This window comes from Panthera leo, chromosome F3 (genome assembly GCF_018350215.1).
Source record: "Panthera leo isolate Ple1 chromosome F3, P.leo_Ple1_pat1.1, whole genome shotgun sequence".
NCBI classification, from domain to species: domain Eukaryota; kingdom Metazoa; phylum Chordata; class Mammalia; order Carnivora; family Felidae; genus Panthera; species Panthera leo.
The window spans coordinates 35075596-35102241 of record NC_056696.1 but is presented as its reverse complement, the minus strand read 5'-3'; the positions used below and the strand labels follow the sequence as shown (position 1 = coordinate 35102241).

The 26646-nt window shown below is 49.9% G+C and overlaps 1 protein-coding gene across 1 annotated transcript; it reads left to right on the top strand.

Annotated features, from left to right (window-relative positions):
- The first annotated feature begins 915 nt into the window (after positions 1 to 915).
- On the top strand, positions 916 to 19204 carry LOC122211532. The gene is made up of 6 exons (XM_042924775.1): positions 916 to 999; positions 5704 to 5804; positions 17668 to 17839; positions 18059 to 18407; positions 18540 to 18659; positions 19131 to 19204. The coding sequence occupies exons 2-6, from the start codon at positions 5734 to 5736 to the stop codon at positions 19202 to 19204; spliced, it is 786 nt and encodes a 261-aa protein (XP_042780709.1). The 5' UTR covers positions 916 to 999; positions 5704 to 5733.
- The last annotated feature ends 7442 nt before the right edge of the window (positions 19205 to 26646 follow it).

Genomic DNA, 26646 nt, shown 5'->3' with positions numbered 1-26646 from the left:
GACCGTATGAGGACTCTCTCTCCTTCCAGTTCTCTAGGTTTTACTCTGTTCCTGGACATCTGCATCTCCGTCTCTGTCAGAACGGTGTCTTCAAGGCACAGGGTCCCCTGCCACTCCCGGCTCAGCCGTGCAAGGGCTCCCCACTTCTATGGATCTGCCACAATCTGAGCCTGGCCTCACCTCCCACACGTGGCCTTCCATCTGGCCTTAGTGGCCTCTTGCCTTCTCAGGATGCTCCCCGTCAGTTAGACTCAATTACTCTTCAAAATTTGTCCTTGGAAGTCCTAAAATCCTTACTCCAGAAGAAACCTGAATGACATCTAATCCAACCTCTCACTCAGCTCAGGACTTCCTTCTAGATTCATCTCTAATAAATTGTTCCCTCTGGATCGAAGTGGTTTCCACCAATTTCCTTCTCCAAGGAGGCCCCAGAAGCTCCTGTGCATTTTCTTTGGTATTTTGCCACTTCCTGTGCCTGAACTCCTGCCAAGGCGGCCCGTCCCTCCCTCAGGGCCCCATTCAAACCTCACGCCTCCAAGCGCTAAGCTCCCGCCACCAAGCCAGCAGTGACCTTTCGTTCTTCTTTATCCCCTTGGGGTGGTAGTTAACAACACGAGCTGTTTTGGGTTTTGTTTGTTTTGTTTTTCCAGTGGTCGTAAAACACACATACCATAAAAGTTACCATCTTGGCCATTGTGAAGGGTGCAGCTCTGTGGCATTAAGTACATTCACGTTGCTGTGTGGCCATCATCACCGTCCACGTCCAGAACTTTCTCATCAACTCATTAAACACGAACTCCCCATTTCTGCCCCCCACCCCCACCCCACTGCCCAGCCCCTGGCAACCAGCCTTTCGTGTTCTGTATGAATTCGACGACTCTAGGTACCTCATACAAGCAGAATCACACGGTGTCTGTCCTCTTGGCTTATTTCACGTAGCGTAACATCCTTACGTTCATCCATGTGGCAGCCTGTGGCAGCATTGCCTTCCTTTTCAAGGTTGAATAATATTCCATTGTACGTCTAGACCACATGTGGTTTATCCACTCCTCTGTTGGGGGCACATTTGTGTTGCTTCCACTTTTTGGCTTCCGCGAGTGAGTGACACGAGTTTTGCATCAGACACAACAAAGCTTAAATCTCAGCTCTGTTACCTTTCCGCCTTGGGTGGGACACCTAACCTCCAGGAATCTCCGGTTTCTTCCATATAAAATATGATAGTGCCATGTGCCTTTTAGGATTTTCACAGGCAATGAATGAGGTAAGGGACATGGAGTAATTAGTGAGCCGTCCTGGCAACTAGGAAGTGCTCAGTGAAGCCGGGAAGCCACTCGTATCACACCGTGTCACTTGCCAGCATGACTTGGGTGTATTAGCTGCTTTCTTTTTGAAATCGACAGCAGTTCCATCCCCATAGCTCTTGTTAGAATCTCGGGGGGCCGGGACTCGAACATAATAAGTAGTCGCTGACTCTCGGCTGATTGCTTGACTTGGAAACGGTTGTGTGTGCGTGCGTAAAAACACGCGTGCGAGTGTGATCATGTGCGTGTAAGTACGCCTGCGTGCGTGTGTGCGCACATGGGTCACCGGGGAGCACGAGAGAGGCTGTGAGGATGTGTGCCTGTAGAAGACAGGGTCAACCATAAACATTGCCTCTGCTGTATACGACTCCCATGCAGCATATGAAGGGGGGGGGTGCGGCTCGAGGTCACTGGTGAATGTTTTGTGCTTGCTTCCTCTGTGTTTGCTCACCCCCACCCCTTAGATCTCGTGCTGCTCCCCCGGGGGGGGAGTGTGTAGGGAGTGCATAAGTGAGCTGGGAGTTGCGAAACAGGGTAGGAGGGTACCCAAGGAGGATGTAGAATCGCGGATCCTTTGTTCTGCCCAATGGTCCCCTGCCCCCACTCTATGCACACCCTGAAGGGCTGTTTTCTGTGCCAACCCGGCCTGCCCATTCCCGCAGCCCAACAGAAGGCCTGTCCCCACTTGGCTTTTGCACACTCTGGCCTTGTGACAACGCAGTCGCCCTCCCCGCGCCTCCCCCTCCCCTGGCCACTTTGCTTTGGCAGGTGTGAAATATTAATTGCCTCACTGGGGACTGGGCTCTTTCTGTCTGTCGTGTCTGACCAGAATATCATTCTCTTCTGCAAATATAATTACCAGGGTTGGGGGGGGTGGGGGGGTGCTGCAAGGTAAGGAGTAGGGGAGGGGTGTGTGGGAGGGGTGTTGAGAGGGGCGGCAGCTTTTTTTCTTAATCGCCTCTTGCCTGTCTGTTAATTAGGAGCCGTGCTTTGCTACATGCTGAGATATTTTGGTTAATTATGAAAGAGAAAAGGACAAATTTGTCACGTCTTTTGTTTTCGTTCCGCCACGTCTCATGGTGACAGCGGTGTAAGGCTGACGGACTGCTCAGGCGGCACTGCCAGATGCTGACGAGCCCCTCCTCGGGAGGCGGGAGGGGCCGGGGGACCAAGGTGGGCAGGGGGCCATCTGCGCTGCGCCTCAGGGGTCTGAGGGACAGAGTCACATTCTTACACGTGAATGTGCAGCGGATGCCAGGGAGGAGCCCACGGGAAAGAAGGGGTGGCGGAGACACTCTGTCCGCTCTGCCTTGCTGGCTTTAGGCGGATACCCAGCGGAGCGAGCCTGAACTTGCCGTTAGCATTCAGGGCGGACAGGTGGCTTGCCCAGCCTCCTAGGGTCTTGAGGAAGTGGGGGGCATGCTCATGTTGGAGTGTGGGGGTGAGTACAATACAGTGCAGTACTCTGCGGGCATGTCATGGGATAGACCACACAGGGGACGTGGAAAGATGTGCTAGTTCTCTGTGCTGTTGTTCACCGGGCTCAGAATTTAGTCTCTGCTTATACCTTATTCCCTAGAGCAGGATAAGAGCCCCACCTTTGGGCTTTAGGGCTCACTGAGCTTCTGTTACGTGATGGTTAATTTTATATGCTGTCTTGGCTAGGCTGTGGAGCCCAGTTGTTGGCTCAAAGACCAGTCTAGATGTTGCTGCAAAGATATTTTTTAGATGTGATTGATATGTAAAACCAGTAGACTTTGAGAGAACTAGATTAACCTCCATAATGTGGTTGGGCCTCATCCAATCAATTGAAGGCCTGAAGAGCAAAGACTGAGGTTTCCCAAAGAAGAAGAAATTCTCCCTTAAGACCGCAGTATAAAAAATTCCTGAAGCTTCTCACCTTCTAGCTGGCCTGCAGGGTTTTCTCTTTAATGTTTGCTTATTTTTGAGAGAGAGAGAGAGAGAGAGTGAGAGAGAGGACAGAGAGAGAGGGAGACAAATGATCTGAAGCGGGATCTGTGCTGACAGCAGAGAGCCCGATGCAGGGCTTGAACTCACGAACCGTGAGATCATGACCTGAGCCTAAGTCTGACGCTTAACCAACGGAGCTAGACGGGCGCCCCAGATTTCAGACTCTAGACGGCATCAACTTTTACCTAGCCTGCCCACCTTCCTTCCAGATTTCAGATTTGCCAGCTTCCACGATAACATAAGTCAATTCCTTAAAATAATCCTCTCGCTCTCTCAGTACATGTGTTATAGATAGATATCTGTATCCGTACCTATACATGATATATGATGTTCATGATACGTATATATCCTATAAATGTTTCTCTGGTGAACCCTAATACATACCGCCCCCCCCCCCCGCCCCCGCAGCCTTTACCTTCAACCTGGTCTTGGATCTGGTTCAAGGTCTAGGGGACCTGGTTCCCTTTCTGCGATGGCAGGAATTGACTGGGTCCCCCAGCATCCCCTGGGCCTAGAATAGGGCCTTCCTGTAATAGGTCTTAATATGTATTTGTTGCACACTGAATGAGTTCATTTGGAAAACAAGAAAGACCTACCCCCCCCCCAAACCAATCAAATAACCATCCAAGGCAGCACAGGCAGTTCCTGACTTATAAATGGGTTGAGTTCCAAAAATTCATTTGAATTAGTTGTCTGAAGCTTTTTCCCATAACAACAAGGATATCAGTGCTGGCACGGCTCCAGGGCTGGCTGCCAAAAACCTATTTAACCCGTAGTATAGATTAAGTACTGTGCATTTGCCATGAAAAATAGTAGAAAACAATACTCTTGCAAGGCTAGTAATTAAAAGAGAAATATGATAGTATTGAATAAAAATAGATGAAATTTTTCATTTTGAACATTGGAGTGTGAAGAAAAATAGGAAAGGATGAGCAAGTAGAGAGAGACTTATGGAAAATCTGGATGGAGTTTCTGAGTGGTTTCGAAGGTTTTAGAAGCCGATGGGGCCGAGTCTTTATTTGATCTAATTTCTGCTCGGAACTCACGGTTATTCTTCCCCTTCCCCGTTTGCTATATAATGAGGCTCCTTCTTATTGGTCTCAATTAAAACCATTAGTTTGTCCACAAATGTAACAAAAAGAGGAAGTAAAGGCACCCGGGGCTGCGGGAGCAAAAGCTAGAGAGAGAAAGCCCGCAAACCATTGAGAAAGGGTGTGCACTGAAATGGGAAGGGGCAAAGGAGGCCAGGGTCAGCCGTGAGCCCAGCTCCAAAGCTGTGCAGGGAATGCGGAGCTGCGGACTCTGCAGTGCCCCGCGCCTGTCACCAGGAGGCACTGTTGTGCTGTCCTCACCCAAGGCCGGGGGTGAGGTGCCTTTGAGGAATAGGTGGGGAAAGCGGGAGGGAGAGCATGTGGTGGACCTTTCCAAGCTGAGTGTTCCTCCTGCAAAGGCATTCTCCAGTTCTAAAGATGGAGATGAGTGTTGCAGACCAAAAGACGCCCAACATCCAGAGTGGGGAGTGTGGACTGTGGGAGACTCACGGGGAAGTTGAGCCCGGGACTGACCCTTCTGGACCAGCATTACAGGGCCAGCGGCAGGAAGGCAGGGGGCAAGTTTCAAAAAGAGCCGTTGGGAGCAAAGTTCCTGAAGCAAGAGGGGGCCCGGTGTGTTCTGGGAAGGGAAATAACCCTGCGACATGGACTTTGTGAAATAAAGCAACATAAATGGGGATGTGAGGATAGAGAGGTCTCGTCGGTTTTTTTTTTCTTTTTTTTTTTTTTTAACGTGGGGAGGGAGGAACAAGACGATGAGTTCTTTTGTAAAAACCAAAAGCTTTTGATTTTGAAGTTTTTTCAGATTTGCCGAAAAGTTGCAAAGATAGTACAGAGTTCCATGTACCCTTCACCCAGCTTCCCCTAATGTTAACCTCTTACACAATCATGGCACATGTATCCAAACTAAGAGATTAACACCGGTACAATGCTAGTATGGAAACTAGATTTATTCCACTTTTGCCAGCTTTCCCACTGAGTGTCTCCCGTTCCGGGATCGCGTCGAGGATACCGTGTTCCATTCAGTCCTCCGTCTTCTCTGGCCTGTGACCATTTCTCAGCTTTCCCCCATGTTTTTGGTTTTTAGGAAGAATACCACAGGGGAGGAGGATCCTTCCCATTGAATTATATCAGGAGGCACATGATCTCACTATGACTTATTACTGGGGACACGAGCTCTTGAAGGCTCGCTCGCTCTCTCTTTCAGCCTAATTTTCCAGAATAATCTAGTATTCCTGCCTCTACGTACCTTAGTATCCAGATGAACTAGAAAATCTTTCCTGCCCCTGGGAAACTGCGTGCTTTATCCTCTGTGGATAATTGATCATCAGGATTTTCTGTGGAAACGTTACTAGCTCACTCTTCCCATGCTTTGTTAGAAGCGGGTCACTAAGTCCATACCCAAGGAGATGGAAATGAAGCTCCACCTTCTGGAGGAAAGAGCAGCGAAGGATTTTTGGAGATGTGGCAAAACCACCAGGTAATAATGCCCCTTTGGGGGGGGGGGAGGTGATTTGAAGCTATGCGACTATTCTATTTCGATGAGTTCATGATTGGGAATGTGGACTCGCTGTAACCGTAGGACAGAGGACGTCCTTAGGAGGGAGCTAGAGACATAGGATGAGGCCTCTCGGGTCGCTAAGACTGGGGATTTGTGTGTGAGAGCCAGAGAAGGTCATTCTTTTGTGTGTGGTCAGCCCCCAGCGCCTTGTTGCCAGGGCTGGGAGTAGCTGAGTGTTGAGAACCTGGATGGGGCCTCTACAGACGAGGTCAAAATAGTGGTGGAGGGGCGCAGGCGTGGGAGGAGAAAGGCGCAATCAACATGGATTCCTAGTAATGGATCCATCTTTTGCAGGGGAGAGGGCTCAGGAACCCGCCTGGCTGTAAGAATTCAGTCCCTCTTGTCTCCTGGCCCTTCCTGCCGGCCCTGGGACGGACAGGAGTGGAGGAGGTGGCCTCCAGCTTCTTTGAGGGCCTTCCCTCCGAGTTGTGACAGCAGCCTGCTTCCCGGTCTGCTCGGGAGCTGTGGGTAACCTCCTCTTTAAGGCTACAGCCTGACACAGCCCGGCTTGCCGGTCCGCTGAGTGTCGTCTAATCTCGATCAGCCTCCCCTGCCCCACCATCTCCCCAGATCTGGGGGCAGTCTGTAACTGGGACTCCTTTTAGCTCTGCTGATATGCAGATAGCAGCAAGGCACCCATATGGGAGCTGGTGTCCTAGCATCAGGACCCTTGAGGTTTTGCCCCTTCTGTTTTTTCCTTCACAACCTGGCTTTAAAGGACGGTTGCCTGGGGCGCCTGGGTGGCGCAGTCTGTTGAGCATCCGACTTCAGCCAGGTCACGATCTCGCGGTCTGTGAGTTCGAGTCCCGCGTCTGGCTCTGGGCTGATGGCTCAGAGCCTGGAGCCTGTTTCCGATTCTGTGTCTCCCTCTCTCTCTGTCCCTCCCCCGTTCATGCTCCGTCTCTCTCTGTCCCAAAAATAAATAAACGTTGAAAAAAAAAAAAAAAAAGACGGTTGCCTGAATTAGGGAGCAGTTTGTTCCTGCAGAGCTGGCATTTGGATCAGCTGCAGGGTGCCTCATGGGCTGGTTGGGACCTCCTTTCTCTTTTACTCAGTCATCTCTGTCACTGTCCAGCCATTGAGAGACAGGCTGGCTTGGTGGGGTTCAAAGAGCATTGTCCCAAAATATCTCCCAGGATTGATCAAGCCTGATGTCCTGGCTTGAATCACTTGTTGCTTTAGGTACACAGCCAGTTCTCACCACGTGTATGTGTGTGTGTACATGTGTGCACACGAGCACATGGGCGTTAAATGAACTGTCTCTTTCGCATCTTCAGCCTGTCTTTGATTTATTTGATCTCATGGATCTGTGACCCGGTCTATCTCACCTCTTTCAAAAAGCCTTCCTGGATTAACTTTACATCAACCCAATTTTAGTTTAGCTAATTTAACCTCAGTTCTGTGCTATCTCTGTAAATTTAAATGTGAACGTTCAGCGTCTTCTTGTAGAATGTAAGCTCCTTGAGGGTATCTCCTGCCTCCCTAAGTCTGTATTATTGGTAGGCAGGCTAAAAGATGAAAATGGAAGTTCTTTGATCAAAAAGACAAAACGGAAGTTCTTTCATCATATATGGTCTCTAGTGACTTGTGACTCAGCCTGTCCTCTGGAATGGTTGAAGACCTGGATCAAACTTCCAGGAACATGGGGATGTCACGTCCATTCTCCTGCTTGTGTGCATGTGCGTGCATGCGTGTGTGTGTGCCTGTGTGTGCCTGTGTGTGTGTGTGTGTGTGTGTGTGTGTGTGTGTAAATGCCTCTTATTCCAACCTTGCGGCTAGGCCTCTCTAGTTCCCAAAATAAATTACCAAGAGGGTTCAAAGAATTGCCCCTACCCTGAGGCAGCAAGCCCTCCTTGTCCCCGCGGAGAAAGGGCCCAGTGCTTAGAATAATGAAAACGCGGACACCTTGCATCCGTCAAGAAGTGGGGAAGCATGCTATTTCTATCCAGGTCTTTTATTCTTCTCCTTGTCTCCTTATTTGCATTCAGTGAGGAGGTGACACATTCTAGAACATAACCTCCCGTTTTCATTCCAGGAACCTAATTGTTATTTCTGTGTTTGTGAAAGATAAAGGATTAGCAAGAATGCTTTGCATTAAGGCACCATTTGTAAATGCTTTATAATTATTTATGAAATTATCCCACATTTTATAGCATGGGAGATAATAACTTAAATTGATGTATTAAACATGCACAATCATTATTTTAACAATATTAAATGCACCTCTGTAGAATAATCATTTCATAAATACGAAGAAAGCATTCAGAAGTGGCACCTTAATTTAAGACATTACAGGATTCGTGACACCCAAATCCACGACCCTTTTTCTTGAAGACAGATGGAGTTTCTTATCTGGCTGCAGTGTTCCTCTTTCGTGAAGTGAAAATGAATTCTTAAATTAAAAAATATATTATCGAGGTAATTTTGGCAATGTGATGAAGCAATGGGAGAGGAGATAAGCAGAATTTCCAGGGACCAGAACAAATTGGACAAACCTTATCTGTGCTTGTCTCTAGCCTCCCCACGCCCAGGGTACTAGAGGAGTCATCCGGTCTCTGGGTATCCTGCAGGGTCCTGGGGAGGAGGTAAGAACGGGCTAATGGTGGAGACAGTTGCATGATTCCCCTCTAATGCCAGGGCTTGGGGGGGCTGTTTTGAGCAAGAGAAACCCTAAGATAGGAGATCCATTTTTCACAGCGGTAGATCTCGGCAGTGAGGGGATATAAATCTAAATCCCAGCCTGTTATTTGTGGGAAGCTAGTCTATTTTTTCACCGGGTTAGCGGATCCAAGGCAAATAAGCCAGTCTCCCTGGCAGCGCAGCGCTACTGTCTTTTGCTGGCGGTGCCCTCTGCTGGCCGCTGCCAGAATTTCAACACCACATCTTCCACCTCTCCACCAGGAACGAAGCTTTCTAGGCTCTGTGCCTATGCCCTGTGCTAAATGTTTTGTTAACATGGTCTCATTCCATTTTTGCAACAATCACTGGATGACAAGACTGAGCCTCAGTGAGTTTAAGTGCAGGCCCAACCTCTTAACCACTGGACTATCCTGAGTTAGCAGGCTAGGCCTTGAGTAGCTCGTTCTCCAGCCCTGGGCCCAGGGAGGAGTACAAATCTGCTCTGCGCTTAACGACCATGCTCCACAGCCTTAATGGGCTTATTTGGAAGTGCACCTTAGGACTCCAGCTTAAACCTAGCAATCTCTCAAGTGCAAGTCCTTTGAGGGTGCACTGGGTCTTTGAAATGTATAGTATTTATTCTAAGATCTCGTCGTGGCCCCTGTGCATTCAAATACTGGAAGTTACACCAGCTCTTCTTTCTTTCTCACCTCATACCCAGGAAAATCTGTTGGCCTCACCTTCAAAATATATCCAGAATCCGGCTTCTTGTTTTTGTTGAATATTTATTTTTGAGAGAGAGAGAGGGAGCGTGCCCGTGCGTGCGCGCGTGCACGCACACGCACGCGGGTGGGGGAGGGGCAGAGAGAGAGTGGGGAACAGAGGATCTGAAGCAGGTTCTGTGCTGACAGCAGACGGCCTGATTCGGAGCTCGAACTCACAAACCATGAGATCATGACCTGAGCCAAAGTGGGCCGCTTAACCGACTGAGCCACCCTGGCGCCCCGATCCAGCTTCTTTTTAACCACTTCTACCCTTACCATCTTGGTCTAAGGCCTGCCATTGCTTACTGGTGTTATGGCAACAGCCTCCTGATGGACTTCTATAGCAGTCAGAACGAGTCGATGAGGACACAAATCAGAGTGTGTTCTTTCTCCTTCTCATTCCAGGTAAAAGTCAAATGGTCTCCCAGTGATCTATAGAGCCCTACAAGGCTTGGTGTCTGGCCATAGTTTCCACCTCTCTCCTGCCCTTCCCTTTTGCTCACTCTGCTCCAGCCGATGGGCCTCTGTGGAATTCCTTGAATATGTGAGCCAAGCTCAGCCTCTGAGCCCTTGCACTGGCCGATCCCTTTGTCTGGAATGCCCTTCCCCCAGATATCCTCATAACTTGCTTCCACACCCCCTTCCCACTTGGCTCAAATGCCACCAACTTAGTGAAGCCCACCCTGATCACCATATTTAAGATGGCCACCTCCCACACCTCCCTGCCAATTTTCCTTCCCTGTTTTGCTTCCCTCCATCCATTTCTAGTATGTTCTATAACGTACTTACTTATATGTTTATTGTTTATCTCTCCACTAGAATGCAAGTTTCCTGAGGGCAAGTGTTTGGTTGTTGGCATCTGCCTGTTTCCCAGCCATCTGGAAAGTGTCTGGCATGCTGTAGGTACTTAACAAATACTTGTTAAATGCACAATGTTGCTTTCTTGTCCCCAGTGGGTGGAAGATAGAGTCACCAACTGTCCTGGTTTGCCCAGTGCTGACCTGGATTTAGCACTGGAAGTCCAGCATCTTGGAAAACCCCTTAGTCCCGGGCAAATAGGGACAGTTGGTCCCCCGGATGACAGGCAAGGAGAGTATCAAGAAGAAGGGACAGCTGTCCCCAGGAGCCAGTCAGGCCTTCCCCCCGCCTGGGAGTCTGGAGAGGGCGCCTGTCCTCACCACATCACTGGAGGATGGCTCTGTCTCAGAAAAAGCCTTTAGAGTTATTGAAATTGCAGCTTATTAAGAAGAAGAAAGTGAGTTTCTATTTCCCTGTAAGTGGCACAGGAGTAGAAAAACGATAGTGTAATGATGTTCCAGTGGAACAATTATTTTCCTGAGACGGAGGAACATAAAATATCACTTTGATTACACTCTCTGCCTTCTTACCCCACGCCCTCCGGCTGAGTTCAGTGGCCAATAAATCTTCCTCGAGCCTCCCTGACCTGTGGTTGCCGCCTCCGCAGGGACTCGCTGGCTGGCTCGGTCCTCACTTTCCCCACCGACCCCTGCTTCTCCTGACTGTGCTTTAGGGTGATTGATCGGGGCCAGAGCCGAGGGCAGAGGTGAAGGGAGACTGAGGCAGAGGAAACGGGGGCAGCTGGGACGCTCAGGACATGACCTTGAACCAGAGATGAAGGCTTGCCCTGGGGCAGGGCAGGGGCTGTGGCAGAGAAAAGGAGAGAGGAGCGGAGATGAGAAAGAGCTTTTAAAGTCCTCCTCGTTAGGATTGTGTGGGAATGCAGGCAACGGAGAAAGTTGGGTCAGAGGTGAGGGTGGGTCTGGACGAGCAGAAACCACAGGTGGGCTCGTCCGTGCGGCCAGCTCGGGAGGTGTACGTGCAGACCTTTCTCTCTCTTTCTACAAAGTCTCAGTATTTACTCGCGTTGTTTGGTTTCTGAGTCTGCTGACTGAGTCCGCTTGCGTGGCCATGGCGGAACACCCCAGACTGGGGGCTGAAATAACACACTTGTATTTCTCACAGTTCTGGACGCTGAAAGTCCGAGATCAAAGTGCTGGTGAGAGCCCTTCCTGGCTTCCAGATGGCCTTCTTGCTGTGTCCTCACAAGGGAGAGGGGTGGAGGGGAAGGAGAGGGAACGTGCGTTCTGGTGTCTCTTCCTCTTCTTATAAATGCACCAACCCCGTTGGATTAGGGCATCCCGCCCGTGACCTCATTTAACCTTTATCACCTCCTCACAGACCGGTCTCCAAATACAGTCACATTTGGAGTGAGGGCTTCAACACACGAATTTGGGAGGTGTGGAAGGGACAGGAGAATACACACGTTCAGGGTACGACATTACCTTGGGTGATTTCCTCTTGGCTCCCGGGTTGTCACTCACTTTCAGCCTGAGGATTATATCTTGTCCCCAGATATTTAAAGCAGTGGTTCTCAAAGCGTGGTCCTTGGACCAACAACATCAGCATCCCCTGGGAACTACCCAGAAATACAGATTCTCAGCACTCCCCCCACCCCTAGACCTCCTGAATCAAGGACTCCAGCACTCTGTGTGTGTGTGTGTGTTTAAATGTTTATTTTTCAGAGAGAGAGTTGGAGTGTGAGTGGGAAAGGGGCAGAGAGAAAGAGAGGAAGAACAGACAGAATCCAAAGCAGTCTCCAGGTTCTTAGCTGCCAGCACAGAGCCCATCACAGGGCTCGAACTCACGAACCACGAGATCATGACCTGAGCCGAAGCCAGACGCTTAACGGGCTGAGCCACCCAGGCGCCCTCCGCAGTCTGTGTTTTAACAAGCCCTCTGCGCAATTCCGTGCAAGGCAGAGTTGGAGAACAGTGTAGGGCCCTGTAGCCAGGATCACAAGTTGGTTCTCTGCCCCTGGCCAGGTCTCTTTTATCACCCGTATTTCTGGACCTAAGCCAGACCCTCATCAGGGCATCCACATCCCACATCTGATCTCGGCCAGGTACCCGCGCTGCTGGTGGAGCCTTGCCTAACCTGTGTTTTGATCTCCTTCCCTAGCACCCAGGTCTTGTACATCACTGGGTCCTTGTTTTAATTTCTGTCCCTGAACCTAGATGCTCAAGCCAGGGCCCTCCTACTGACTTCCAGGCCTTACTGCTGGCTTTTACTCCTGCTTTTCCTGACTTTTCTGAGTATGGCCTCCTGGGAGTTGTCCACCTGGGACTTCCTTCCTCTGTCTTTCCTGAAGACCTGGGCCGCGAGCTGCTGCCATCCCCTCCACACCACCCCTTCCCCGCCCCCCCCCCAGCATCCACACCAGCCCCAGGCCTCACGGGGCTGGCCCACCCCCGGGGCAGTCCTGGCCGCAAGTCCACTCACCTCTTAGCCCGCCCGCCAGCTGCGTTATTCTTCCGGGCTGGATCATGTTGTGGGCCGTGACGGGCCCCAGGTTGTTCCCGGGGTGATGCTGGCACTGGGAATGCAGCATTGCGCAACTCCACGTTGCTGTGGCCACGGAGGGGTGGGCCGAGGTATTGGCCGGGCTCCCAAGTCCTTAGGAGTAAGGACAGGTGGTGGGGTTTTATTTCATTGTCATCAATTATAGGGGTCCTTCAGCAATTGCTGGCTGGGAATGAGAGGGATGAAGAAGCCTATGGTTTTTGTCCTAATTTGTTTGGTTTGGGGCTGGACCCCAAGCTCGGGAACCACAGTAATTAGCCCAGCTGCAGAATTGGGCAAATGTAGCACACGGCTGTCACTGCTCCAAGGGGCGGGGCTGGCACCAGACCCCTTGGCTCTGACAAGGCCTTTTGTCAGCTGGGGGTGGGCTGTGATTGCAGCAGCGGATGTGGAGGGGGCCGGGGCTCTGCGTTCCCAGCCTCCCCTCCCTGCTCCCTCTCCCCCACCCCTTTTGGCTTGTGGAGCCGGCCCCCCCCCTTTGCTGAGTCTGGGGGTGGGGATCAGGGAGGGAGACCACCCTGGGGTTGGGGGGCAGAGGAGAAGGGGCGGCCCGGCCTCTGAGCATCATGGAGGCTCATTTGATGGAGGAGTTGGCGTCTGGCGCTGGATGAGCAGGAGAGAGCTAAGAGAAGGGGCATCGCAGCCACGTGCACGTGGAGGCCGCGCAGAGGCCCGGAGCTCTGGGAGAGGGTGTCTGCAACTTGCCAAGCCAACCAGGAGGGCCGAAAGATGGCTCGCCATGCAGAGCCCTGGTGGGAGAGGGGAGGCAAGAGTCAGAGAAGCGAGGGGGGTGCTGGGCTACGGAGAGGGGCTCCATGTCAAGCACCGGCAGGGCTGGGCCAGGGAGCTCCCATCGTGGAGAATGCCACTTTCACCCGGACGCGCATTCACGTGGCCTGTCCACGCGGCTACGGGCTGTTGGGAGATGTGTTCACCGACACGCATCCCTCAGCTTTCCTGGAGCCCCAGGGCCTCTGGCGGGGCTTCCCCCCACCCTGGCTTTCCTTCTGTCCCCCCGAAGTCCTACTCGACAGGCCGCATCCTCAGCTTTCCAGTGTGAACGGTTAACGCCTTCAGGCTCTTGACCTCTGTGTGCTGCAGAGTGTCCAGAAGCTGTGACCTTATGCTGACTCCCGTTCTTTGCTTTTAATTGTAGAAGGAGATAAGAGCGGGAGGGATTTAGGGCAGACATTGGGAAGAAACTCTTACTCATAAAAGTAGGTGAGGAATGGAAAAAATGGGGGTTATCTCAACAGTCTACTCCAGAGCTGTGATAGCTGACCTCTCCAGAGGCTGTGGAGGAGACCAGCAACCACAGACGTCTCGGGTTCTCTGAGCAGACTTAAAGCCAGATGCCTACCTGGGAGCTAAAGACTCACCAGCTACCATTTTCTTCCGTAGCTGAGTTGTCTTCCTTGTAGTATGCCCGGAGGGTCAGCCCTCCTAGTACCACAAGCGAGCGCAGTGCCATTAAGAGAGGAGTAGGGGAGAGGGGACGCTCGGCCTCTGCTTATCTTTGGCCAGATGCCCCTCGACCTCGCCCATGTAGAGTTCTCTTGGACCTACCTCCTTCCTTTGTCTGTCACCAAGACGGGAGGACATAGCCTTTCACAAACCCATGGCAAATGACAGCCGTTGGCTTCTTCTCTTGCTCTTGCCACTCCCAAAGATTCTGGGTGGGCAAGGAAGAGGTAGGGAAAGGATGAAAAGGCCCATATCCTGAGAGATGGTCAGTGTAGGGAGAGGCCAAGGGAGAAATGAGGTGAGTTAGGGCGGGAGCCCAACACTAGGTTTTGGGGGTTGTGGCCCAAAGCCAGGGCCCATGCTTGGGGTGAGAAAAGTTTGGAGGGGCGTTTTCCTCAGGCGGGGTCCCCTATAGATGGGCTACAAACCAGAAGGCCACCGACTCTGCTGTGCTGGTGGGGTGGCCTCGATATGTCTGTCGGTACAGTTTCATCCTAAGGGCCTGATGCCCTCCTTGTGAGCCTCGTTGTCCTGCCTCTATTTCCGTTTCCCCTCCAGAGTGAACTTCGACTGAGTAGCAGTGATGTCCATTTTGTTCATCCTTGTGTCCTCTGGGCCTAGAACTTAGCAGGAAGTCACTAACATTGGTTACATGGATTTGCCCATGAGAGAGAGATGGCTGCTGGGCCCGGAGCTGGGCGTGGTGGCATTCAGACAGTTCTGCTGTGGGCTCTCCCATCTAGTTTCTTTCTCTTCTTGTACGTCCTCCCTTCTTCATACTCTAGTGCTGTCAGCTTTTCTTCTCTCATTTTCTCTGTATCTTCTCCATAAACTTGACCCGGTCCCTGGGCAGGTGTATTTGTAGCGTGACTTCTCAGTAGGGACTTCCCTGAAAGCCCAGTCCCAGTGTGAAAACATGGAACCAGGGTCCCACTGTGCACTCCTCTCAGGGTCCTTCCAAGGATCCACCTGTCACTTCTCTCTCCAAGGCATTCGGAGGAGTCACACTTCATCCAGCCGGGCTGGGCAGGCCCAGAATATGACTTGGTTGGGTTACTCTGACCACACGTCATATCCCAAGGTCCCACTCGACCTGTTGGTGTCACACTCCTTTAGAAGAGCGGAAGCCTTTCACGCACCACCGTCAGAAATAGACTTCGTCCTCCCGATGCAACTGACTAGGTATTGGAGCTCGGCTCCCAGAAGATTTATCAGTCAAGGCAACACTGTGAGAAAATACAGAGAATTAGAGGTTAGTGCCTTTTAGAGAAGACGCTAATTTGTAGCACAGACAATAGGAATTTTTGAGGAGGGATCGACGCGATGAGACGGCAAGTGTCAGAATGACATCAACGAGTTGGGCAAAAGTCGACTTCTCGAGAATATCTGGAAATCGCTAAATAGTTACCTTAGCTGTCTATACCTTCTATCTCAACATCTGCTGCCATGGAAAACAATAACCAATATGGATGATGAAGAAGCCAGAAATTTTGCAATATTCTCATCCATCAAAGAAATTGTCTGCTCCACACGCTGGTGTCCAGCCTGTAAAGTCCCTTTAAATGAACCAGGCTTGGGAATCTTTATGATGGCCCCCAGAGGTCCCTGCCTCTTGGTTTTCACCTCCTTGTATAATCCCTTCCCCTTTGGCATGGGCTGGATTCTTGATTTGCCTCTAATGAATAGAACATGTCACTTCCAAGATTAGGTTATAAAAAGACTGTGATCTTCATCTTGGGGGTTTGCTGTCTCCTAATTTAATCTCTCAGTTTCTGGTTTCTGTCTCTCTCTTTCTCCAGTCATCAGCGACCATGCTTAGGCAGCCTATGGAGAGGCCCATGGGAGGAGGAATTGAGGCCTGCCAGCAACCACAGGAGGGAGCTTAGAAGTGGATCCTCCCCACTGTCCTAAGAAAGCCTTTAGAGGAAGCCACAGCTCGGGTCTTCAGCTTGACTCCAACCTCGTAAGAGGCTTTGAACCCCAGTCATCCGGCAGAGACATGCTCGGATTCGTGATGCACAGAAACTCTGAGATAGCAAATGTTTGCTGTTTTAGGCTACTGAGTTTTGGGGTTTCTTGTTACACGGAATGATAGATAACTAATAAACCTGTATATCACCAATCCTTGATCTCGGGGATTCCTTCAGACTCCCTCATTCACCACTGTCTCCACTCACCATTCTCTAGCACCTTGACTCTAGCTCCCTAACCCCCTAACCTCTCATTTTGACCCTTTCTGTCTTTGGCCTCTTGCCTGGCTTCTTGGGTTGATGGTCAGGTCTTGGCCTTATCATGTAGCTTTGACCTTGGTTCTTCTTCAGACACAGCGTTGAGGATCTGCCTTCTGGCACCATGCTTTATAATCTTGTGTAAGAAACTATAAACTCCTAAACTCTACTCTGGCCAGGCTCACCTCTCACCTGCTCCAGGTCTATGCAGAAGCAGGATCAGAAAATCAGCTTGACTTAGTAGAACAGGAAAGCCTAACCAGACACTCTGGAAAGATTTTCAGTGAAGGCTGAAACAACCTTCTTATCATGAGAAAATTCATACATTGTAGCCCTTCGTCCCCATTCTGCTAGCGTTCCTATCAATCCGGACTTTCCTGCATTTGTTAGCTGATGGATGGCAAATGACTGGTCCATTGCTTTGTAAAAACAAGATGTTGTTTTCAGATATTTGTCTTTCCTCCCTCTCCCTCCCTCCTCCGCTTCCCTGAAAAGCTTTCATTTGTTAAGTCTAGTCGGTATTTCATTCATTATTATTATTATCTTTGAAATTTAGACGTTAAAATGATCGGGTCTGGGTTCCATTATGGGGCTCTGGTGACTTAGGGTAAATATGTAAATACGCTCTGAGACTGAGAGAGTCTGTGGCTACTTTTTCTCAGTCACCCTGCTTTCATGATTTACTCTCAGGCCTCAGAGTAAACCCACGGCTGACTCAACGTTGGGTGCAGAACCAGAATTTGATCCACATTCACTGGATTGCCTATGATAGATACTAGTGATTCAAAATAAATTCGACGTGGGGTGCCTGGGTGGCTCAGTCTGTTGAGCATCCAGCTCTTGATTTCAGCTCAGGTCGTGATCTCACAGTTCTTGGGATCAAGCCCTGTTCTGATGGCACAGAACCTGCTTGAGATTCTCTCTCTCTGCTCCCCACCCCCACCTCTCTCTCTCTGTCTCTCACACACACACACGCACACAGTCTCTCTCTCTCTCTCTCAAAATACCATTTAACATTAAAAAATAATAAATTTGACATTTCTGTGGGGGTTGGGGGACACCTAGCCTAGGTTGGAAGTTCCTCACCTCTTGTCATCAAGGACATAGTATACTAATAGATAGAAATGCCTGGTAACAAGACGTGAGTGCCTTGCCCAGAGAAGATGCATGGTGTTTGATGAGAGGGTGAACAAAGCCCACTGAGGACTTGTCTGGCCCCTCTTGCCACTCCCCCTGGATGATTTCATCTGTGGCCACACAGGAACCGAATGCGCCTTACGTCTTTCACCCAGAGCAGCTTCTCATCCTCTCTTTCCCATCTTCTAGCATCCCTCCACGTTGCTCAAGCCAGAAACCCGGGGTCGGATGTGACTCCTCCCACTTCCTGACGCAGCCCCCGTGTTCAGTCGCTGACCACATAGCTGTTGAATGGAGCCACTCCTGTCCCTCCTGCACTGTCCCTAACTGGTCCTTCGCTTCCAGGATAGACTGTAGCCAGGTAATCTCCACATTCCTGCCGGAGACATGAACACAAAACGCAGTTCTGTTCACAGCACTTTCTGCTTAAAATGATTCAAAGATGTTTCAGTTGCCCTTGGGTAAGCTGTGCCCAAGTTCTAAGGAGAGGCAGCAAGGCCTCACCTGATGTGATCTGGCCCTGCTTCTCTCTTCAGCCTTACCCGGTTTTTCATTACACTCCTTGCATGTTATCTTTCAGGCACAGCTCCTCCCTCATACCTTTGGACACGGGATTTCCTGGCCTGGGTATCTCCTCCCCCTTGTCTCGCTACTTGGCCTGGGTTTCTTCCAAGCTCAGCTTAGATGCCGTGTCCCCCGAGAAATCTCCGCTATCCCCCAAGTCCGGGTTGGCTATTTCCTGGTGGGGTCCTACGGCACCCTCTGCTTTCTCCGCCATCACGAACGCCTGCTCTCCTCCCCAGCGCGGGGCCAGCCACGTGGCCCGGGCCTCAGACAGTGCCTGGTCCACAGCACAGGACTAATCAACAAGTCGCGGGGCCACAAAGGAATGTGCCAGACCTACCGAGGGCAAGTTTTCCACCTTCCAGGTAATGACACATTGTGAAAAACCTCCACCCGCCCCACCCAGCCAGCCAGGAAAATCAGCTCGTGTAACGTGACGAGTGCCAGCCTCCGGGTTCTGAGGCTGCAGGTTTGAATCCCGCTCTGCCTCTTCTCAGGGGAAGTTACTGAACATCGAAGCCTCGGTTGGCTCAACTGGGAAGCAGGAACCATGACGAAACCCAGACAGGGCTGGTGGGAGGAGCACACAGGCAGTGTATGCCAAGGTGCCCGGCTCGGTAAGTGCCTGGCGAGAACGGAGTCCTCCCCTCTGTTCCCGTAGGAGCCTGCACCCAGGGCAATGAACTTGTGCTTTCAAGAGCAAGGCTGACAGAGCAGACTTGATAAGCAGCCTGGTTGTCGGATATGATAATAACAGTCTCATTTATTAATATAAAGGCCCGCTAATAGAGGCGGCACTTTTAATTAGCCAACACGGCCACGATATTAATTTTTATCCACAGTTATTTAAGTCCGGGAGCCTTCCTCCCCTCTTCTGTTAGCACTTAGCTGCAGGGCGATTGAGAACATTTGTAATTGGATTTCTGTGCAGGACTTAATTATAAGGAGACAATAAAGCCCCTGAAATGCGCAGGTTCTACCCGGCTAACTATTATTTTCCAGAGACACGCTCAGGCCAATGAATGCACAGATTTATCTAAATTATAATTTTTAAACTTAACAAAGCTTTCCTCTGCCCGCCCCCCCAGGACCAAGAGGAATCTGCCGGGAGTACAGATTTGCAGGGAGGAGGGCACAGAGGCGGCATGCTTCATTCCTGTAATCAAGTGCCTCGCTCCATGGGCCACTGAGCGGCTTCCCCGGGCCCCTCGGGATCTCGGAAGTGTATTCTCTTCCCTTGGCCAAATGGCTTATTAATAGAATTGGCTTATTTATATCTCACCCAGAAAATCCCAAAGTGATACAGCAACAGGGAGATATCGAGCCAATTAGTTGTGGGACTTGTTGTCATGGGGGGAAATCTAGTTATTAATTTACTGCCCTTCACCAGCGGCAGAATCGATTCGCAGGAAACCAAAAGGCAAAGAAGAAGAAGAGGAAGAAAGCCACGTGTTTCGGACCATCTGGGAAAACTCAAAGAGATGAGGCGAAACCATTTATATCTTCAGCAAAGCTCTCTCACTGCAGGCGAGCAGGGAGCCGGGGGCCCCGTGTGTGGCCAGCTCGGTGCGGGGTGAGCACCGGGGTCTGAAGAGCGTCCGCTGGGCGGGCCTGTCACCCACGTGAGTGCATTTGCTTCTCGCAACACTCCGCGAAATGGGTTGATTTCCCGCACTTCACAGAAGAAACGCCCATTCGCTCACTCATTCGTTCAGGAGGAATCCCGAATCTTTGGAGACACAATAGCGGACGGGAAAGAGCCTGCCTCCCTGGAGCGTACTTTTGGGTTCAGATGGCGAGTTGCCCAAGGTCATCAGCCAGCATTCGTACGTAGGTAGTAGGACTGAGATAATAGGTTCTGCCAAGGGCAAAGTCTGAAGCATTACTTTGCCGTCTCCTAGGGGCTGGGTCCCGTGGGTGGCTTGGCTGGCCACAAAGCAGACTGGGTGAGGGTCTATCTGCCCTCCTAACGTCAGAGGAGGAACAGAGGTCACCAAGGAGTGCAGTTTAGGACCTGGAAGAAGAGAGTCTGCTGGGAGGAGGGTCTGGGAGTACCTTCTGCTACCCTATGAGAGGGGAAGATGAGTCCAGAAATACAGTACTTTCTTTAAAAGAAAATGAAAACCGGGGCATCTGGGTGGCTCAGTTGGTTGAACGTTCGACTTCGGCTCAGGTCATGATCTTGCGGTTTGTGGGTTCGAGCCCCGCGTTGGGCTCTGTGCTGACAGCTCGGAGCCTGGAGCCTGCTTCTGATTCTGTGTCTCCCTCTCTCTTTCTCTGCTTCTCCCCCGCTCACACTCTGTCTCTCTCTCTCTCTCTCTCTCTCAAAAATAAACATTAAAAAAAATTTTTTAAACGACAATCATCATTATGCTTGTAGAAACTGTTCAGATCACATTGTAACATATTATGAACACTTTTCTAAATCATAAAAACATTTTTGTGGCTATAATTTTATTTTATTTTGATTTTTTTAGTGTTTATTATTTTTGAGAGACAGAGACAGAACATGAGCGGGGGAGGAGCAGACAGAGAAAGGGAGGCGCAGAATCCAAAGCAGGCTCCCGTCTCTGAGCTGTCAGCACAGAGCCTGATGCGGGGCTTGAACTCACAGACTGTGAGATCATGACCTGAGTGGAAGTTGGATGCTTAACCAACTGAGCCACCCAGGCACCCCTAATTTTATTTTAATTAATTAAAAAAATGTTATGTTTATTTAGTTTTTGAGAGAGAAAGACAGAGTGCAAGTGGGAGAGGGGCAAAGAGAGAGGGAGACACAGAATCTGAAGCAGGCTCCAGGCTCTGAGCTGTCAGCACAGAGCCTGATGCGGGGCTCGAACTCATGAACCATGAGATCATGACCTGAACCAAAGTCTGATCCTTAACTGACTGAGCCACCCAGGAGTCCCTATTTTAATTAAAAAAAATATGCTTATTTATTTATTTTGAGAGAGAGAGTGTGAGCAGGAGAAGGGCAGAGAGAGAAGGAGAATCCCTGGCGGGCTTCACATTGTCAGCGCAGAGCCTGATGAGGGGCTGCATCTCTCCAACCATGAGATCATGACCTGATCCGAAATCAAGAGTTAGACGCTTAACCGACTGAGCCACCCAGGCACCCCTGTGGCTGTAGTTTTAAACGATAATATAATATTCCATCTTGCAGGTATACTATAATTTATTTAACTTTCCAAAACTTGTGAATATCCAAACCTTGGTGAATATTTGTTTGTATTTATTATTATAAATAAAAGAGATGAACACGTATATGTGTGTCCTTATTTTTTACTTGCTCGAAATTGAATAATAGAATTATTCCAATAAAATTAGAATAAAATATTCCAATAAAATGGAAATATTGCAACAACGAGAATGAATATTTTAAAGACCCTTGAGGCTTATTATATTGCATTATATTGCATTCCAGAAACATTGTATAAATTTCTACAGTGCTAGCAAAGTGTGAGAGGACCTATCAGTTGCACTGTGGCTTCCTCGATACTCTGCATCAACTTTTACAAGTATTTGCTAATCTGGTAGGGCAAAAAAAAAAAAAAAATGTATTTCATTACTGTGTTTTCTTCCTGTGTATTGATTGCCAGTGAGGCTCAACGTTTCTTTGTGTGCTTAACCATTATTTGTATATCTTCTGCAAATAACCTATTCTTGTTCTTTGCACATTTTTCTTTGGGGTTTAGTGGTTTTTGTCATGTATAAATGCTACTTTATATTTTAAGAACATTAATTTTTTGATGTTTTTGTTGCAGACATTTTTCTCAGGTTGATTTTGCTGTTTATTTTTATTTTCTATGATTTTTTTTATGGAGATGGTTTGAATTTTTATGCAGCCAAATATATCTGGGTTTTTTTCCTTTGTGATTTCTCCAATTGCTTTTGTGCTTAGACATTCCATCTCTACACTGAGATAGAAATAGTAATCTATATTTTATTCGAAGTATTTTATGGTTCTATTTTATTTACCCTTAACCCTTTAATTCATCTGACATTTATTTTGTTCTATCTTGTGTGATAAGGGTTTAAATAGATTTCCCCCCTAAATAGTTAACCATTAATCCCAGCATCATGTATTAAAGAATGTTTTCTTTCCCCATTGGCTTGGATGCCACCTTTATCCCGTGCTGAATTTTTTTTTTTTTTTTAATATACAGTTCACTGTTCTGAGCTGTCTTATTCTGTTCAGTTAGTTCTTCCATTATAATCACACTGTTTTAATTATTGTATCTTTATACATTCACATATTTTAAAATATGACATATTTGTATATGAAATGTAGCATTTTATTATCTGGTGGAACAAATCTCCCACAATTACTCTGTTGAAAAAAAAAAAAATTGGCTTTTCCTGCTCATTTTCCAGATGAATTTTAGAATCATGCTGTCTAGCTCCAGAAAAAAAAAAAAAAAAAAAATCCCATTTGGGACTTGGAAAGGGATTAGATTCAACATATATCTCAATTCATGAACTGTTTGCATCTTCGTACTATTCAGTCTTGCCATTTGGGAAAATGACATGTTCTGTTTTCCCCTCCCCGCCTCCCCCCCCCACCCCCCGCTTTTCTTTGTTTTTGCAGGTTTAACTCTTTGATCTGAGTGAGATTTTAGTGTACACTGTGAGATGAAGATCAAAACTGATTCCTTTTCAAATAGCCAATTTCCCACAAGCCCAGCATTTGCTTCACTCACACTTTCTCCGGTGAATTGCAAAGCTCTGTTCTCATTTATTAAGTCCTTAAATATATATTAGGGTCTGTTTCGAAGCTGCCTAATCCCGTTGATCTGTCTGTTCTTGGGCTAATGCCACACCATTTCGATTCTTGTCTGGTCTTTCCCAGGACGAGTTGGAAACGCTACCACCTTCCAGATGGCTCTTGGAGTCTCCTCCCGCTTCTCCCCAACCAGGATTCATTTCCTGAATACAGAGTCAGCCCCTTGATCTGGGCCTCTGGTCAGAAGCTTTTCAGTGCCCAGGGGACTGGGATGGAGCAGTGTGAGGCCAGGTTTTTGGTTTTTAGTTGAGAAAACACTGAGGACGGTGGTGACCGAGGCCTGATCCCTGCTTCTGTCCTTCCCACAGTTCAGCTCGGCCAGATGTCGGCTGTGGGGGAGTTCCAGTCTCCAGGGCGGACGAGGGAGAAAGAAGGGCCAGAACGTTGCAGGGAGGTGGTGCGAGTTAAGACTGCCACAGGAGAGCCCTCCTCATTCCTCAAGGGCCTGCTATGTGCCCGGCCTGGGCTAAGGACATTACATACGCTTGTCTAATTTTTCTCCAGAACCACCTTAGCTAATACCGCATTTTCCACATTAGAAGTTGGGCTCTGGGGGAGTAAGAAACTCCTCACGTCACCCAGCTACTAAGTGGCAAAGCCTATGCTTCGCCCCCATCGTGCCTACCTTCTGTGCTGTGGTTGACTCAGCAGAGCTAGACCCTTTTGACTGGGGAACGTATCACCTGGAGAAAATGGTTGAGGCTCCCTTGAGCTTTGAGGTGATAGAATCTGGTCATGCGAGGTCCAGGCGTTTGAAGTTGGTCACCTGAGTGCAGACTCAATGGTCAGCTCTCCATCCAGGCTAGTGGGGTCCCCTTAGGGTCCATGCCATTCGCAGCCATGGCAGAAGCTGGACTTCCGGTCCTGCCTCCCCTCCCTCCCTCTTCCCAGCCAGGCAGGCAAGTTTGCCTTTTCAGCTGCTGATTTCTAAGACTCAGTGTGTGCAGGGCAGAGCCTGTGTGCCCACTGAGGGTGGGAAGCAGAGGTCTGGGGCTTGGGGACAAAGCTGGGAGAAGGGGGCGGGGTGGGGGAGCAGAGAACCTGTTGCTTACCAGAGGGTTCTGGGGCCCTGATCACATTCTGCCCGAACCAGTGGCTGAGGTGGCTAAAGTTTAAGAATAGCAAGCATTCATTCCTTTAATCTGTATAGATAAAAGACTATAATCTAAACTTGCCTCTAACCTTGGTCAACACGGTCACTTTACCACTCGTGTGGTCAGTACTCGCCTGTCCCCGCGGAACCTCCCCTTTTCCACTTCCATGCACCGATCCAAGTATCGATATATTTCCCACATTTAGTTTAGTATGGCCTGTCGCATTCCAGCACGCCAACGATCCATATTTTAGCAAAACATATTTCAAATGCTGTCTGGAATAGGCAATGCACGAACAGACGTAGTGTTCATGATAGTGAAGGGTCTGGTCACAAGGAGATAAGACACATTTGCTTCGTGGGGGATTTCACCTTTCGGGGGGCATGGGGAATGTCATAACGCAGATTGTTATTCTGAAGACCTTCCTCTGAAGCGGGCAGAGCTCTGGGCTAGGAGCCTAGGTACCTAGGTTCTGAGCCTGGCCTTTTCTGGTATTTACTTTGTGCATCTTTGCTACGTTCTTCCCCCGGTTCTCAGATTTCACTTGTTCCCTTGTGACAGTCACAGCAATCAAGAAGCCACAGAGACGGAAGCACGTTACAGATGACTCCGTCGAATCCTCTTGTTTTACAGATGAGACAAAATGAGCCCAGAAGGTCAAGTGACTTGCTCAAGATCACAGAGTCAGCCATGGGCCTTGCAGACGCACCCCCGCCAGCCTCGAGGCTCTGGGGACCGCGTCAGAGACGGAAGGCTTGGCACCGCCTTGAAGAAAGACCCTTCATCATTACTCACGCCAGCTCTCCGCACCCGCCCCCCGGGGAACCTTTGGAGTGTTTTTCCATCTGAGCTGTTGGCATGTACCTCCTGGACTTCTGTCTCTTGTTCTGGACACCCCGTGGGGCTGACTTGACTAGACTTGATGGAAAAGGAGACAAGGGCCATGAGGTTTCCACCTGAGCCCCGGGGCTCCCTTGTTTCCTTACAGGACCCCCCCCCCCCCCCCCCCCGTCTCAAGGCTCTTGTCTTTTCCATCCGTATGAGCCGTCCTCCAAGCTGCTTTTGGAACAGCCCAAAGCAGCCGCAGCATTGCTATTCTGCACTGGCAGAGCCTGTGAACTATTTGGCTTGTCATAATTATCTCACCATCTTGCTATGTTTCTATCTCGGTTCACAGAAAGCTCAAAGTGAACAAAGACACAGGCACAGCGGGCGAGGGGGACGGGGACAGGGTGGGGTTGGATCAGAAAATCGACAGCTAGGAAGTCTCGGGTTCTGGTGGAGCCTCCCCTAGGGAAACTGTTCTGCTGTGTGGAAGGGACCGGAACGAGGCCCTAGGAGCAGGTCTCGTCCATGTAACGCGTTCATAGAACAAGACCAAGTCAGTGATGCTGCTGAACCAGGGATAGGGCGGCTCCAGAAAGGAGTGAGACCAGGTCAAGGCTGAGGAGGAGGGAAGCATGGCCGTCGGTGGTAGGTGGGTCCGTCCCTTTCCATCGCCTACAGGGACCAAAGGAAGGAGCCCCTGAAAGGAGACGTGGGCATCCTGGGGGGAGTGAAGGTGGGGCACCGAGAGAATAGAGAAGCACATCACAGCTTTCCAAGTTCAGAATTTTCTAAAGACTGAGATCAGAGAACATCAGAGGAGGTTTCCTCAAAGGGGATGTTTTGGACGAGAGCTCTATGAGCTGGGCACTCTGTCCACTGTCCTCCTGGCTCTTTTTTGTGTCTCAGATAAAATGTGGTTTTAGTTCAGGGCAAAGACACACAGAGGAGGGGGAGAAAGGGTAACGGGAGCATAAGAATAGGGGGCGGGCAGTGGTGATGGGCAGGCTGGGCTGGTGGGAGGGGACTGAAGTCCAGCCTCCCCAACACTGAGTGCAGGGCTATGTTCTGACTCCCTCCTGCCCAGGGTTCCTTAAGATGGCGACATGGAGGCATTGTCCCTGGAGGTTTCTCATTGCCTGGGTGGACAGAGGCGGAAGGGGGATAAAAAGAAAAGGGAAGTGCCTCGTTTAGTGCCCCCCGTGGCCACCCGCCATCACACATGCTCCTGTGTGTCTTTCTGGTCCTTTCTCTCTTGGTTTTAGAGGAGGAACTTGGCCGGCTCCTCTGTCTCGTTACCAGCTGTCCTGTTTGCAGGTCAGCTCTGGTTGGGAGCCTGGCTCTCGCCAGCACAGTCCCCGTGCATTCTTAAGACCCTCTCAGCTCTTCACCAGATGAAAACAGGCAGGGTTTACAAGAGAACAGACCGGGGGCCAGTAACGGTTAAATAAATCTCAAAACCCTTCCTCATGGGTCTTCATTCAAGTGTAAACGGATTGGGTGCCCCAACCTCGGAGTTCGGAGTTCGTGTCTCTCCTTCTTCCTCCTCGGGTGGTGCCTCAGGGTCTCTCTCCACCTCCCCCCACACCCAGAACCACCCTCCCCCCCAGGCCTCTCCCTTGTTCTCTGTCTCCTCGTTTAGCAGGAATCTTGTTGGTTCTCTGGAGATGGGAAACAAGTGCCCCGGGACTCAGTGACTTTTGTTTCTTTGCTCAGAAGGCTTAAGGGACTCTGCCCCTGTGCTCTGTGGACCACTTCCTGACACGGGGACACTACTGAGGATTTGGAGAAAAGAGCCGAGGCTGGATTCGGGGACGTGGATGCTTGCCCGTGGAAGCTCCTTGCAGGAACGCAGAATTCCCCCCCTGGGGGGCTGGAAGTCTATCGAAAGCAACGTCATCC